Source organism: Carassius carassius, chromosome 31 (genome assembly GCF_963082965.1).
Source record: "Carassius carassius chromosome 31, fCarCar2.1, whole genome shotgun sequence".
Taxonomy (NCBI): domain Eukaryota; kingdom Metazoa; phylum Chordata; class Actinopteri; order Cypriniformes; family Cyprinidae; genus Carassius; species Carassius carassius.
In genome coordinates, this window is record NC_081785.1 from 14,967,311 (window position 1) to 14,981,471 (window position 14,161).

The window sequence follows — 14,161 nt, forward strand, 5'->3', positions numbered from 1 at the left end:
ACTGTAACTAAATTATCTTATTGCAACACTTGCCATTTTAAACCTTTATATAATGTTACAGTAAGTTATACGTTTGATTAAACTAGAGAGTTTTATGCTCACTGCTGTTTGTTAATGTGGTCTACTACAGGAAATATGACTCTTTATGTGACAATTTTACCTTTATCCAGACCCATATCATATGGTTTCAAGTTCAACGAATCCTTGCTTTTAAAATCAATCGCTGTAGGACATTCAGCTTACTGAACAGAATGATGAACTTCAGGCTCTTGGGATCTGCACAGGGGAGTTTAGCTTTATTCCATATCATTAAATAAATTAGAGAATTTGAAGGAAAAGTGTCTCTTTCACATACTGAGTAGATTGTTATTGTGTTACAAAAGAAGGCATGTGTATGTAGCGGTACTTCCTGAAGCTGGATAAAACTGTTTTAATTTGGTTAAACAATCTAATCAACATCTCTATTATCTACATGATTTCAAAACATTTGTACAGGACAGGTATACAAAATGGGATACCTGCACAGGATACCTCACAAAGAAAGGCTATATTTACATTGAAAAAAAGCTGAACAGCATCTCATTCTCCTTGAAGAAAAGCATTCACAGGTTTTAAGTCTCAGGGACAACACACACACTCACACATATTATGACAGCTCTATGCTCTAAGTGTACAATATGCACACTTTGAAGACATCTAAAAAGCAGTCTTTGTCTTTACAAACTGGTACAGACACACCAATGGGCAATTTGCTTCTTTGGGCTCAGGATAATGAGCATCCTGTATGTGAATGAGGGTCCACAAAATCAATCATATCTTCAAAAGAAGAAACTCTCATAACTCGGGAAGTTATTGAACTCAGGTCTATACCATGAGAAGGTTGTTGGGATAGTTTGGTGTCAGGTCCTCATTCATATTTCAATTCCCATGAAAATGTGCGCTGAGATTCTCTTAGAAAAGAATGGTTCTAGAAACGACATACAAAGTGGGTTTTGGAGCAGGAAGCGGAGTCTTTAAGGGAACTTTCCTCAGCGAGCGATCTCACTGATTGTTTTTAGCTTTTGCGTGTGTTAAAATGTGAGACTTCAGGTTGGTGGACTGAGCAAATTTCTTGTTGCAGCCATCGAATGGGCAAACGTACGGTCTGTCTCCAGTGTGAATCCGCACGTGTGTGCGCAAGTTAAAGTCCAAAGAAAAGCGCTTTCCACATCCCTCAAATGTACACTGGAGGAAAAGGTAAAAAAAGCACATATATCATTTATATTTAACATATTCTAGTTTTATAATAATATAACATTTGAATGATAACATTAATACAAAGAAACAAAAAAAAAATTACCTGGAAAGGTTTTTCACCAGTATGAACCAACTGATGCCGTTTCAGCTTGGAACTTTCCACAAACGCTTTCCCACATTCAGCGCAGACATGAACCCGCGGCCCATGGGTGTGCAAGTGCTTTCTCATAGCAGAGTTGTCCCGAAACATTTTTGTGCAACCCTATGATAACACACAACTAAAATGTTAAAAATCCTGATAAATTCATAAAAAAATTTAGATGACTGGATTAATTTGTAATTAATTTTTTGAAGACGAACAATATCATAAATAAGCACTTTAAATACAGACATTTTACATAATTATCATGCACGATAAAAAAAAAAAAAAACAGTCACTCACTTTGTGAGGACATGCTATCGTCCTTGGAGAGTCATCTTCCTTTATTTTTCTGGGCTTCATTCTGTATTGTGAAAAACGATCAGGATAAGAGGTGTGTGCATGCTGCTTATTCTAGGAGTTTGGTAATGAATAAAATACATGAAGCAAATCGAATGCATTGCTTTTGAATACTGAAAAATGCTAAATGACTTTGACTTGTAAACCATCTATATACATGTGACTCCATTAGTTTGACATTTAAAATATTTCAAACGATCTGTGATTCTAATAAAATCAGAAAATCTCATGCTTAGGGCCTACTATAAAACTCTACCCCAGAGAAATCAATAAATGCTGTAAGTTTCAAGCTTTTTGGACAAATACTCGCCTTGCAAACTCCGCCAGCTGTTTGGGGTCTGACAGGTCAATGCCAGGAATGCCACCAGGAGGCAGTTTCTTGCCTGTCATATACTCAGAATAGTCAGGAGGAGAGTTTTCCCCAATAATCTGCTCCTCCACCTCAGTGTCATGATCAACATCTTTCTTGTCATCTGTACAAAACACAAGATTAAATGTTTAACGGAGTACTTAATCAAATCACACACTCACTCACTCACAGTATTCACAAAGAGCTAAACGTTTTAAGGGCAAATAAAGCAAACAAAAACTAAATGAACTGATGACTGATGAAGCAACACAGTGATGAGTGATTCATCTTCAGAATAAAACAATTATATCTATTGTCTCAAACAAGCAATGCATAAGCAATTAGTAATAAAAAAAAACGTGAACGCCTCTGACACGCATGCGCAGTCTGTGGGGCTTTACGGAGAATTTAAAACGGCCTCCGCGTTCACGTGAATTTTAATATTCAAGAAATGGTAAACATTTTGGTCGTTACAAGCCAGGCTCTTAAATAAAAGTGGATAGTTACAAAATATTTTGCTAATGCACAATAACTACAAATATAATTAATATCATGTATAATACATCATCTAGCAGAGCTCTGGACGATGGCGTAGTTTAAACATCTGTATAACGTTACGGTTCAGCGTTTAAAACATTCATCCACCTTGTAAGTTAATATTTACCTAAAAAGACGTGGACAATTCCAAACTGTATTTTGACTGTAAAATTCCCGGTTCGAAGTGATTGACATCTTTTCACACCGACATTTCAAGACCGCAAAGGCTATAACGTTAATAAACATTTCTATATTTTACCAAAGACCGCCTTCCAATATAAACATCTGCATATGTATTGATATAAAAACACGTATTATGTTAAGCATTAATAGAATCCCTGCGTAAAATGCGTTTGTCTGGTCACTGTACAAACGGTAAACACGCCTAACTAAACTGAGAAAAATCGCCCTGCGGCACAGGAATCTTCTAAATGTATCTCAATTCCTCTGTTACGAGATTTAAATGCGCGGTAACATTTGTATAGCGAGTGTTTGGAGCGTCGTGAGATCGACGGTTAGCAGACAAGCAGCAGCTCGTGTGTCTAGGTCCCTCCCCTTCTCCAAACGGAGCTGCGCCATCGCGGCCTGCAGCAGCGCGCGGACTCACTGCGCCTCTCTCCGCTCGCGCCGCCATCTTTCCCCGCTCACACAACCGCCATGTTTCGGGGCTGCCGCCATACTGGTCTGGAGGAATATGGCGGCGCCCATCCACACTTAAAACATGGCTTCCCATCAAAACAAAAACATTTAGACCGGAGCTATCCTCCTAAGTGGCTTTTCGGGTCCGATAATCGTTTCTGACACTGCGATATCCGGCAGCTTTATAACGTGCTCGAGAGGAAGAAGGCCCACGCGAGGCCTGCGCGAGAACAAAGCACTTGATGCGATGTCAAAACTTACCCGATGCCCACATAGTGACGGAAAACTCCCCCTCCAGTGTTTTGATCTGCACTTGCTTCTGCTCCCATTTGCGTCCGCTCGCCTCTGCGGAGTTTAGGAAGCTCTTTTTGACCACTCTTTTCCCGCTGCCTCCCCCTTTCTTCATCCTTCCCGACGGGTTCTTGCCAGACACGGTCACTAAAGTCTGCTCGATGTATTCCTCCTCTGCCACGGGGACAGGCACGGGGATGAGGATCTGGTCCTCGAAGCTGTCGTCTGCGTGGAGGTCTGAATCATCGCAGCCCACGACCTCCTCGCGAGTTTGGACCAGAATCACCTCCTGATGGTTGACGTGGTTCGGGTCGTCTGTGACCAGTGGCTGGAGCGCGATCATCTGCTGGTGCTCGTCGTCGTCTCCGCCGACCACGGTCGTCTCGATGGTCTCAACTTCGATTTCGTGCAGCTCAACGATCTCTGTCGGCATCTCCGAGCCGTCGGTTTCAATGTACAGTGTCTCACCCGACGCCATTCTTGGCTTTCTTGCGCTCCGAAATTATTTCAAGCAACCCGTGTCAAGTCAACGGCTCGTTCTCGTTCTCCGCCTCCTACTCCACTAACAAACAGGCAAAACTCCGTCCCACATTGACTGACTCCGTTCACGGACTCTGCCTGAGCATCAGACATGCGAAATCTCGCGAGATCTTGGTCTACGTTTGACCTCATTCTCACCATTAAACTTTTGCAAATGATCCACCAACGAGGGGGGCAGTTCTCCTCTAGCCAGACGTGTGGTTTAATTCCAGACTGTAACACAGGTCAGATTGTGCAGAGGACTTGTCTTGTCCTGATGGTCGCGAGGTGACGAGGTCTTCGCAGGGGATCTGTCTTTAGGTCGTATCTAGTTGACATGGTCTCTGCTGACATGGTTGTCTCTCGGTGCTGATCCACCATCTGGTCTTTTAGAGGACACTAGATAGATTTACAACTGGGGAAGTGATACTGTATAAGTTCCTTAGGTCTGTTGAATATACTTCAAAGTATTTTCTCTTATCTTTAAACAATGCTGTAATGTTTTGAATGTGCAATGTAAACTCAGAAAATGTGATTAGAACGTGATGTTATTAGGTTATGTAGCTACTAATAAATAAATGAATACATTAATAAATAAAATGGCAGAATTTTTCAGAATGTTTGTTTTATACTCTGGCATTTGTGGCATAATGATTTTATGTCTATTTTTGCTTAAATTACTTAACCAGTTATTCATTTTTAATTATTATATATGTGTGTATCTCTTTTTTGCTTTTTTATATTCATTTATCTCAATAGGCATGATATCCTCCTGAAAACCAGAAGAAAAAATCTATTTTTTTATTTTTATTTTTTTATGTCATTACATTTGATGGAGCTGAAGAAACAAATTGAGAAAAACTATTTTGAAAAAAAAAAATATTTGATACATATTTTATTCTATTTCCAAATAGAGGATGTGAGGACTAAGTTATTCAAATAAAAACAAATTATATATATATATATATAATTGTTATATATAAAAATTTTTGGTTTTAGGTTTTTAGGTTTCATACTATTGTTTTTGCCAAACTTTGTACAAAGATGATTTACAACCAAGCTATAACACAATATTTTGATATACTACTGTACTTAAATGTATAAAAATTGGAATTGGAGGAAAATACAAAAATCCAAGGCAAAAAAAATTCACACACCAAACAAAGAGCAAAGTTAAAGGTCATTGGAATAGTTGTTTATTCCTGAAGATTTACAACAAAATCTAAAGTGCATGAACAGAAAATTGACTGCACACACATACAAAAAAAAGCAAACTTTTCAGTCCTGGCTGGACTATCTTTGGTGCATAAATTATTCCCCTTCTATACAATGTATCTATACGGGCATTTAATGCATATTAAGGTGTTCTTGGGGCAAACCATAATAAAAAGTGTAATATTGGGAGTAATAACTTGGCAATATTTCGTAGGAACCTTTATCTGTAAATTATTTTCCTTTTGACTTGTGTCTCCCCAAAATGCCTGATCAACATGATGTTTGTCCTGGTGTCCTCTACAGAAGACATAAAAATGATGCCCCGTTTGGTAACAAACAGTCATATTCCGATTACATTTTTTCGGAGGTATTTATTTATTTAGTTTTTTCCACGAAGAATTTGAAAATTAGCCATATTTAAATTAGAATAACAAAACACTATCATATTTCCCTAAGAGTGGTAAAATGTGATCACCCTGTCAATATCAGTCATATTTAAAGACCAAGGAGAGGGAGTGTTTATGATCAAACCTCCACATTTGATATCTCTAAAAAGCCCTGATTGTGCCCTGTACAGGACATTCAGACTTAAAACAGTGGCATGTGTGGTCTCAGAGAAATTCACTAAAATAAAATGTCCTCTACAGAAGACAGAAGTCTATTCCTGGGTGAGTCGTGTGTCGTGAATCACACAACATAACTGTAGGCCTACAATAACAACAAAAAACGCCCTCTCGCGGTAAGGCGAAGCAAACCTGTATAGACCAGAAATACAGGAATATGACAGAAAATTGCACAAAAAGTAAATTATTGGAAAAAATAAATAAATTAAATTAAATCAGTCTTTACTGTATAGTCTACTGCCGGGTGTAAAATTCAAATATAATTAGCAAACGTTTCACAGTCAACGGTTATCCGAGGCAAGGTGCCGTTTCCTTAGCGGGACGAGGGCTGGGCTTCTCTCTGACCAACTTGATCTCGTTACTTCGTTAGGGTTTCGGCTGAAGTTAGTTACCGTTGGTATAGACCATAGACTGTATAAAAACAGGTATAGACTCACACTCAGGCACACCTTCTGCTGTTCTTATCTAAGAGGGCGTGTCCGAAACGAGTCTAGTAAGCGAGGGATCACCTGAGCTCATCACACCAGCAGCACACAGGTGTCAAAATGGGCAAAGCTGTCGGACGCTGGGACTTTGAGTGGGTCTATAACGAGCAGCCGCACACATGGAGAAGAAAAGAAATATTAGGTAAGTTTAAATGAAGTAACAGAAAGACACTTGAACGTCAGCAGAATTCGCTAAAACTTAAGACGTGGTATGATTTTCGACTTGAATTGAATTTAAATATCAATTTAAGCATTTAGGAGCGTGTTAGATTTTGTTTTCTGGTTGTTTATTTTGTGTTGATAAAAAAATATATATAGCCTATATAACTCAGGTGTGTGCAAGAAGCACTTTATCTAATTACCAGTGCTTGATGTCACGGCATAGCCTATCTCTGATAATAAAGGTATTCGAACAGTTAAGATGACATTTATTCATAGTGCATATCTTACCGAACTAATTTAAAATTCAAAAAGGTTATTCACTATAGATTATTAGTTCTACTGACAACTTTCTCTGGAAGAGTGTGCGCGTGCCTGCGTACGTATGCTTGTATATGTGAAGAGGGCGTGTGCACAAGTTTTTTTTTTTATTAATTACACCTAGCCTACTCTGTAGTCGTGTGTTATACATACTAAACATTAACTCATCTCATCCTGCTTGTAATTGAAATCAAACGTACTTTTCCATAGGTTAGCCTAATATAGTTAACGAGTGTATACAGATGAAACATAGATGTGTTTTGACTCACATCTATCAGACAATGGCTGCAGGGGATGATAATTGTGTAAACTGATTCCATGCGTTATTGGCACAATAGCAGTGGGTCTTGCTTGGCAACAACATTCTAGTATTACGGCCATAACTGTAAAGATATCATGTCACGAGTTCAATTAGCCTACTCATAAAACACATTTTAAGAGCAACTTGGAGATTTCAGCATATCACAAGATGGAAGGTCATTTTTTTCCCTTCTTCTTCTTTTGTGTACAGAAAAAAGGAATTAAAAAGCTTACACTCTTTTGACAGATCACATTGAACTATAAGAACTGCCCCTTTACAGTAATTATACATCAACAGACCCTTAAAACACATTTTAATATTGATATGATATTGTGAAGTTGCATGGGTAGTTTTACATCTCAAGCTTTTTAAATATTAATAATGTGTACTTCTATCATCTTCAGACTATTGCAGAAAGGATTAGGGCACCATTATTATTTACAAACTGTTGTAGGCCAATATTTAAAGTTGATATGAGAAAATCATAAGTAAAATGTATATAAAATATATATTTTGTATAATATTATATACAAAACCTACTAAATATATTGCATAAATCATTTATAAGTAATGCAGAAAACCTGGTGTTAAATTGAATGGTGTCATTGCATTCCCCCAAAAAATAATGGTCTTATCATAGACCAATATAGGATTGTTTTGTGTGTGTGTATTTAGTACAACCCCAAGCATTACTTTAGGTTGTACTGCCATCTGAGTGGATTCTGGGAGTTTGTGGTAATTTTATTTACACAATTTAGGACATTTTGTTACTCATTAAACGGGTGAACTTGTCAATGTTCAGAAACACTGCATGCATGTTGTATTATTTTAGGCTTAAATGTGACTTCCAGAAGCTTAAACACAAACACTTTGTTCAAAATAAACCTGTTTGTGTGTTTCCGTGACATTAAGCCTATGACAGGTGTGATCTTGTTCAGAGAAGAGGAGGTTCAAGGGGCAGGAAAAGGCGCATCCAAGAATCCAAGAATACCTACATGTGTACAAGAACATTACTTGTCATTCTTCATCATTTGAAGCCCTTTAGTATTGCCGGCAGCCACCGCTGTGCTTGTTTTGTGAGGGCTATTTGTTTGACCGATATGTAGAATGTAAAGGTCAAACAAATACACAGATCATTTAACATATGGAACTGAACCAGGAGCATTTCCCTGCTCAATGATGACTGAGGTGCCAAAGTACAGACCAACAGTTTGGACACACCTTCTCATTCAAAGAGTTTTCTTTATTTTCATGACTGTGAAAATTGTAGATTCACACTGAAGGCATCAAAACTATGAATTAACACATTTGGAATTCTATACATAACAAAAAGTGTGAAACAACTGAAAATATGTCATATTCTAGGTTCTTCAGAGTAGCCACCTTTTGCTTTGATTACTGCTTTGCACACTCTTGGCATTCTCTTGATGAGCTTCAAGAGGTAGTCACCTGAAATGGTCTTCCAACAGTCTTGAAGGAGTTCCCCAAGAGATGCTTAGCACTTGTTTGCCCTTTTGCCTTCTGTCTGCGGTCCAGCTCACCCCTAAACCATCTCGATTGGGTTTAGGTCCGGTGACTGTGGAGGCCAGGTCATCTGGCGCAGCACCCCATCACTCTCCTTCTTGGTCAAATAGCCCTTGATGCCTTCAGTGTGACTCTACAATTTTCATAGTCATGAAAATAAAGAAAACTCTTTGAATGAGAAGGTGTGTCCAAACTTTTGGTCTGTACTGTATATATATATATATATATATCAGAATCAGAATCAGAAAGAGCTTTATTGCCAAGTATGCTTGCGCATACAAGGAATTTGTTTTAGTGACATAAGCTTCCAGTAAACAGACACACAACAACACACAGAAAAAAAAAAAAAAAAAAAAAAAAAAATTTACGGGAGAATTACAAATTGGCAAATAAATAAGTGTATAAACAATTGTGCTATAAATGATAATGGAATAGGATTGAGTGAGATGCAGGAATGTTCTAGGATGGAGGGGTAACAAATAAATATAAGGATATTGCACATTTTTGCATAAGCATAAGTTTAAGTGGGAAACATTTAACTGTTCATGAGGTAGATTGCCTGGGGGAAGAAACTATTCTTGTGCCTTGCTGTTCTTGTATTTGCGGCTCTGAGGCGCCGGCCAGATGGCAAAAGGCCATATATGATACACATGTAACCATACACTTAAACATAAACCAGTAGAAAATGTGGCAATATAAACAGTTTGCATACAGACATTATGCAAATTGCATGAAAAAGTCTCATGGCAGATGTTTGCATGCAGGTCACCTGTAATTGTACAGGTGAAGGTGAGCACTTTGAGAGAGAACTTTTGTGGAACTTGTATAAAGGGATTCTGCAGCAGTGAATGGTGCATAAACAGAACATTAGCTGTGCAAACATTTCTGCTAATTAAAAGGCACACCATCATAGGGTGTGTCTGTCCCTTCTGGAGAATTAGTAAGTGGTTGACTACCTACACAATAGTGCCTTAGCATGTTTAATAGGTTACCACTAATAACAGAAATAAAGTAGTAATCTCAATAAATATTTGTAATTTTAAATGGGATGTGAAGGCTTAATTTCAAGTACAGTCTGTCTTTAACGGAAGTATGACAAATGTTTTGGTGAGCATAAGATACTATTTTCAAAAGCATTAAAATCTTAAAGCCTCTATGTGTATATACATGTATATTTTTAAATGTTATTAATATTTAAAGATATCATCTTATGTTCTTAACATTGTTCTCTCTCTTCAGCAAAGTATCCTGAAATCAAGTCTCTAATGGGTCATGATCCCCAGCTGAAGTGGGTCGTGTCAGGGATGGTTCTCACGCAGCTCCTGGCATGTTACATGGTCCATGAGCTCTCCTGGAAGTGGGTGTTGTTTTGGGCGTATGCGTTCGGTGGCTGCATCAACCACTCTTTGACCCTAGCCATCCATGACATTTCACACAATGTGGCCTTCGGCACCAAAAGGGCACTCTGGAACCGCTGGTTCGCCATGTTCGCCAATCTCCCAATTGGCTTGCCTTATTCAGCATCCTTCAAGAAGTACCACATCGACCACCATCGTTATCTTGGAGGTGATGGATTGGACGTAGACATTCCTACTGACCTTGAGGGCTGGTTCTTCTGTACCCCAGCCAGAAAGGTGGTCTGGCTCTTTCTCCAGCCTTTGTTCTATGCGCTCCGTCCGTTGGTGGTAAACCCCAAGCCCGTGACCAGGTTAGAGATGCTGAATGCAGTCGTGCAGTTTGTGGTAGACATTATCATCTACTATTTTTGGGGTCTCAAGCCCATAGTCTACCTCATCTCTGGCTCTATACTGTGTATGGGCCTGCATCCAATCTCTGGACACTTCATCGCTGAGCACTACATGTTTATGAAAGGTCATGAAACCTACTCTTATTACGGCCCTCTCAACTTAATAACCTTCAATGTGGGATACCATATGGAGCACCATGACTTCCCCAGCATTCCTGGCAGCAAATTACCCGAGGTATGAGTTGGGCTATATTTTTGTGTTTTTAGGAATATACGGTTTTAAAATTCTGGCCAAAACAATAAAACCGTGATTGTGGCAGATATTAAAATTATACTCTTTTTGTTAAAACGAAATAAAACTCAAATGAAATAATTTGCTTTTACCCATTGCAAGTGAATTTAGGCATCATAATATATTATATAGTATGAAAATGAATATTCAGTGAACATGTTTTCGAAATGAAGGTTTGATGACCGCAAAGGTAATCTAAATGTAAAATTAAATGAAATGAGCATGCAGGAATACATATATCCAAAAAATCCAATACTGACTAATACAATTAAATAATCATGATTATTGACTAATAACTGATATATTGTACATCTCTGTTGCAGTTTCTTTTCTTTTAATAAAAAGTAAGTTTAAAGTTGCCAAACAATCAGCTAACCCCAAAGCCTGTACTTTTATTATTAAGATAAATTCCAAGAAGTTCATAAGTTCAAATCAAAAACATTGGATTTCTCAAACATTTTTTTTCTTAAGAAACTAAATAACTTCTTTAAGATGATTTTATTTAGTGAATCTGGCCCCAGAAGTTTTGTACTTTTCAGGCTAGCGCTCAAGTGGAAGTGTCATGGGAATGTAAAACCCTCTATTGATTTTGACACGGTTACTGATTAAGAGGAAGAATGTGTGAGACTAACTAGAAAGACTAATATTTGCTAAACTTTCATATTTCATCAATGTCCATAAGGCAATTTTAATTGCATTTATAGCTTACAGACATCACACATTCAGTGCGAAAGATCTCCCAGGCATGTCTATAAACTGATTAAATACTCATGCAGTGCATTGTATCTGAATATTTAAACCGTAAAGTATAATTATTGACAGAAAACTGACCATCGCTTCACCCATGGTGTAGCTGCATAGTATTTTGTTCGCATTCTTTGGTTCACATACTGTATCTCAAAGTATATAAACTGAAACGTTTGATTATTTATGGATCTTTCCCGTTTTGCAGGTCAAGAGAATTGCAGCAGAGTACTATGACTCACTCCCTCAACACACTTCCTGGATGAGAGTGCTCTGGGACTTTGTATTTGATGATGCCATCGGCCCCTACGCCAGAATCAAGAGACAATACAAACTTGATAAAAAGGAATGAATTGTGTATTAGACTACTGATCTAACCAAACATACAAGGTATTTACACAAAGTTCTATACAAATCTGTGAGGCACTTGCAGGCGTTCAGTTAAAAAGGAACAAACCCTTTCACGTGTGAACCTGCATACCCTTTTCATTCTGTCACAGAATTTCATCATATAGATCCATCTGTATCCAATGTTTGCACAATAACGGTTATGATTTGTGGTTTACTGTTTGGGTGTATCAAAGCCCAGCTAATCTTCTCAAATTCTTTCCATATACTCATTCCTAATTAAAACATGAAATTTAGTTTAGATGTTGTTCTTATGGTATTCATGTTTGATATCAGTGCAGTTATCACCTTTTTACACCTTCTCAGCTAAATCCAACTACTGAGATGCCAGCTAATATGTACCTCGGAGGCTTTTTTGAAGACGGAATATTTAATATTTTATGCAATGTTGTGTAACTAGAAGTCTTTAAATATTTTGTTTAATACATTCTGTTGTTTGCGATTTGACTGTATAACTATGAACACCATATTGTTGTGGAATAGATTTGTTCAGCCCAATGTATTTCAATAAATTTCCTTCTTGCATGATGAATCTGAATAATGCCAAAGAGATTTTGTAAGGGGTTCTTTTTTTAATGTTCAATGAGAATGAGACATTTGTTTTAAACGGAAGCATGAGGCAAGACTGTTTAAAAGGAAGAAAAGCTTTTAAAATTATTTTAATTCCATCAATCTCACTCTCAACATGTTTAATTTAACTGTAATGTCTGTTCAATATCAACTTTTAAAATCAGGATCAACCTAATTAAACCAGAATACCTTGTACATTCAAACAATTCACCTAATATTTAATATTTTGACACCCTTGGTAAATATGATCAAATAAGGCTGTGAAAATTAATCTGCATTGTTAATCTTTTCGAACTTTTATTAAAAAAAAAAAATTATCCTTTCACTGGATAAGAATTTAAAATGGGCGCAAATATCCTTATGAAATAAAGGTTTTTCTCAAATACTCGTTGGACAATTATTGGCACCCCTAGAAATTCTTACGAGTAAAATATCTCTGAAGTATATTCCCATTCATATTCACAATTTTGAGCAATCCAGCGTGATTATAAACATGAAATTATCGAGTCATGGCTTCCTGTTTCACAGAAATATAAAGAGGAGGGAAAACAAAGCCCAAATTCCCTTAATCATCCATAAAAATGGGAAAAACAAAAGAATATATTTCTGATGTGCAGCAAAATATAATTGATCTTCACAAATTAGTGAAATCTAGCTCTTTTAAGAAAAGAGCTAGAGCAGTGACAATCCCCATTTCCACTATCAGGGCAATAAGAATTTCCAATCAACATAAAATGTTACGGATCTGCCTGAAAGAGGACGTGTGTCTATATCGTCCTAATGCACGGTGAGGAGGTCAGTTTGAGTTGCTAAAGACTCTCCAAGGATCACAGCTGGAGAACTGCAGAAAATAGTTGAGTCTCAGGTTCAAACCTTAAAAATAATTGTTAAACAGAACCTACATCACCACATGTTGTTTGGGAGGGTTTCAAGAAAAATTCTCCTAGCTCATCCAAAAACAAAACTCCAGCATATTCAGTTATCAGACATGACTGGAACTTCAAATGACACTGGCTTCTATGGTGAGATTAAACAAAAAAATGAGCTGTTTAGCAGCAAACACTCAAGATGGGTTTGGTGAACACAAAGATAAAAAGTACCCCATGTGTACAATGAGATATACTGCTGTATTTTTCATTTTGTGGTCCTATATGTCTTGTTTAGACACATGTCATCATGGATTCTATCAAATACCAACAGATAAAAAATCAGTAAGTAACTGACTCTGTTAGAAATCTTATAATGGGACATATTTGGATCTTCCAACCATACAATAATACAAATACAAACGACCTCAAAAACAACACAGAAATTGGTCACGGAGCAGAAAACCAAGCTTCTGCTATAGCCATTCCAGTTCCCTGACCTGAACCCTATAGAACATGAGAGGAGTGAACTGAAGAGAAGAAGCACCAACATGGAGCTGGGAATCTAAAGGGTCTGAAGTGATTCTGGATGAAGGAATGGTCTCTGATCTCTTGTCAGGTGTTCTCTAACCTAATCAGGCATTATAGGAGAAAATTTAGACCTGTTGACAAATAGAGGTTTCAAAAAGTATTGACAAAAAGGGTGCTGTTAATTGTGGCCAATGAGTATTTGAGAAAAACATTTATTTCATAATGAAAGTTCCCCCCCATTTAAAATTCTTATTATCCAATAAAAGGATACATTTCTGTGAATTTTTTTAAATAAAAGATCAAAA

General features: G+C 37.4%; 2 protein-coding genes across 3 annotated transcripts; one reads left to right on the forward strand and one right to left on the reverse strand.

Moving 5' to 3' along the window:
* Positions 1-275: 275 nt before the first annotated feature.
* Positions 276-4,157, reverse strand: LOC132111620 (transcriptional repressor protein YY1-like). The gene is made up of 5 exons (XM_059519089.1): positions 3,522-4,157; positions 2,046-2,208; positions 1,679-1,739; positions 1,340-1,498; positions 276-1,224 (listed from the first exon to the last, which is right to left on the reverse strand). Exons 1-5 carry the CDS (start codon positions 4,027-4,029, stop codon positions 1,042-1,044), a joined length of 1,074 nt encoding a protein of 357 aa, XP_059375072.1. The 5' UTR covers positions 4,030-4,157; the 3' UTR covers positions 276-1,041.
* A 2,056-nt stretch (positions 4,158-6,213) lies between these two features.
* LOC132111621 (sphingolipid delta(4)-desaturase/C4-monooxygenase DES2-like) lies at positions 6,214-12,234 on the forward strand. Of its 2 annotated transcripts, XM_059519091.1 has the most exons (4): positions 6,214-6,535; positions 9,938-10,680; positions 11,690-11,871; positions 12,196-12,234. In XM_059519091.1, the coding sequence occupies exons 1-3, from the start codon at positions 6,454-6,456 to the stop codon at positions 11,831-11,833; spliced, it is 969 nt and encodes a 322-aa protein (XP_059375074.1). In that variant the 5' UTR covers positions 6,214-6,453; the 3' UTR covers positions 11,834-11,871; positions 12,196-12,234. The 2 variants fall into 2 exon arrangements, with proteins under 2 accessions (XP_059375074.1, XP_059375073.1); XM_059519090.1 differs by having other exon boundaries at positions 11,690-12,228.
* The last annotated feature ends 1,927 nt before the right edge of the window (positions 12,235-14,161 follow it).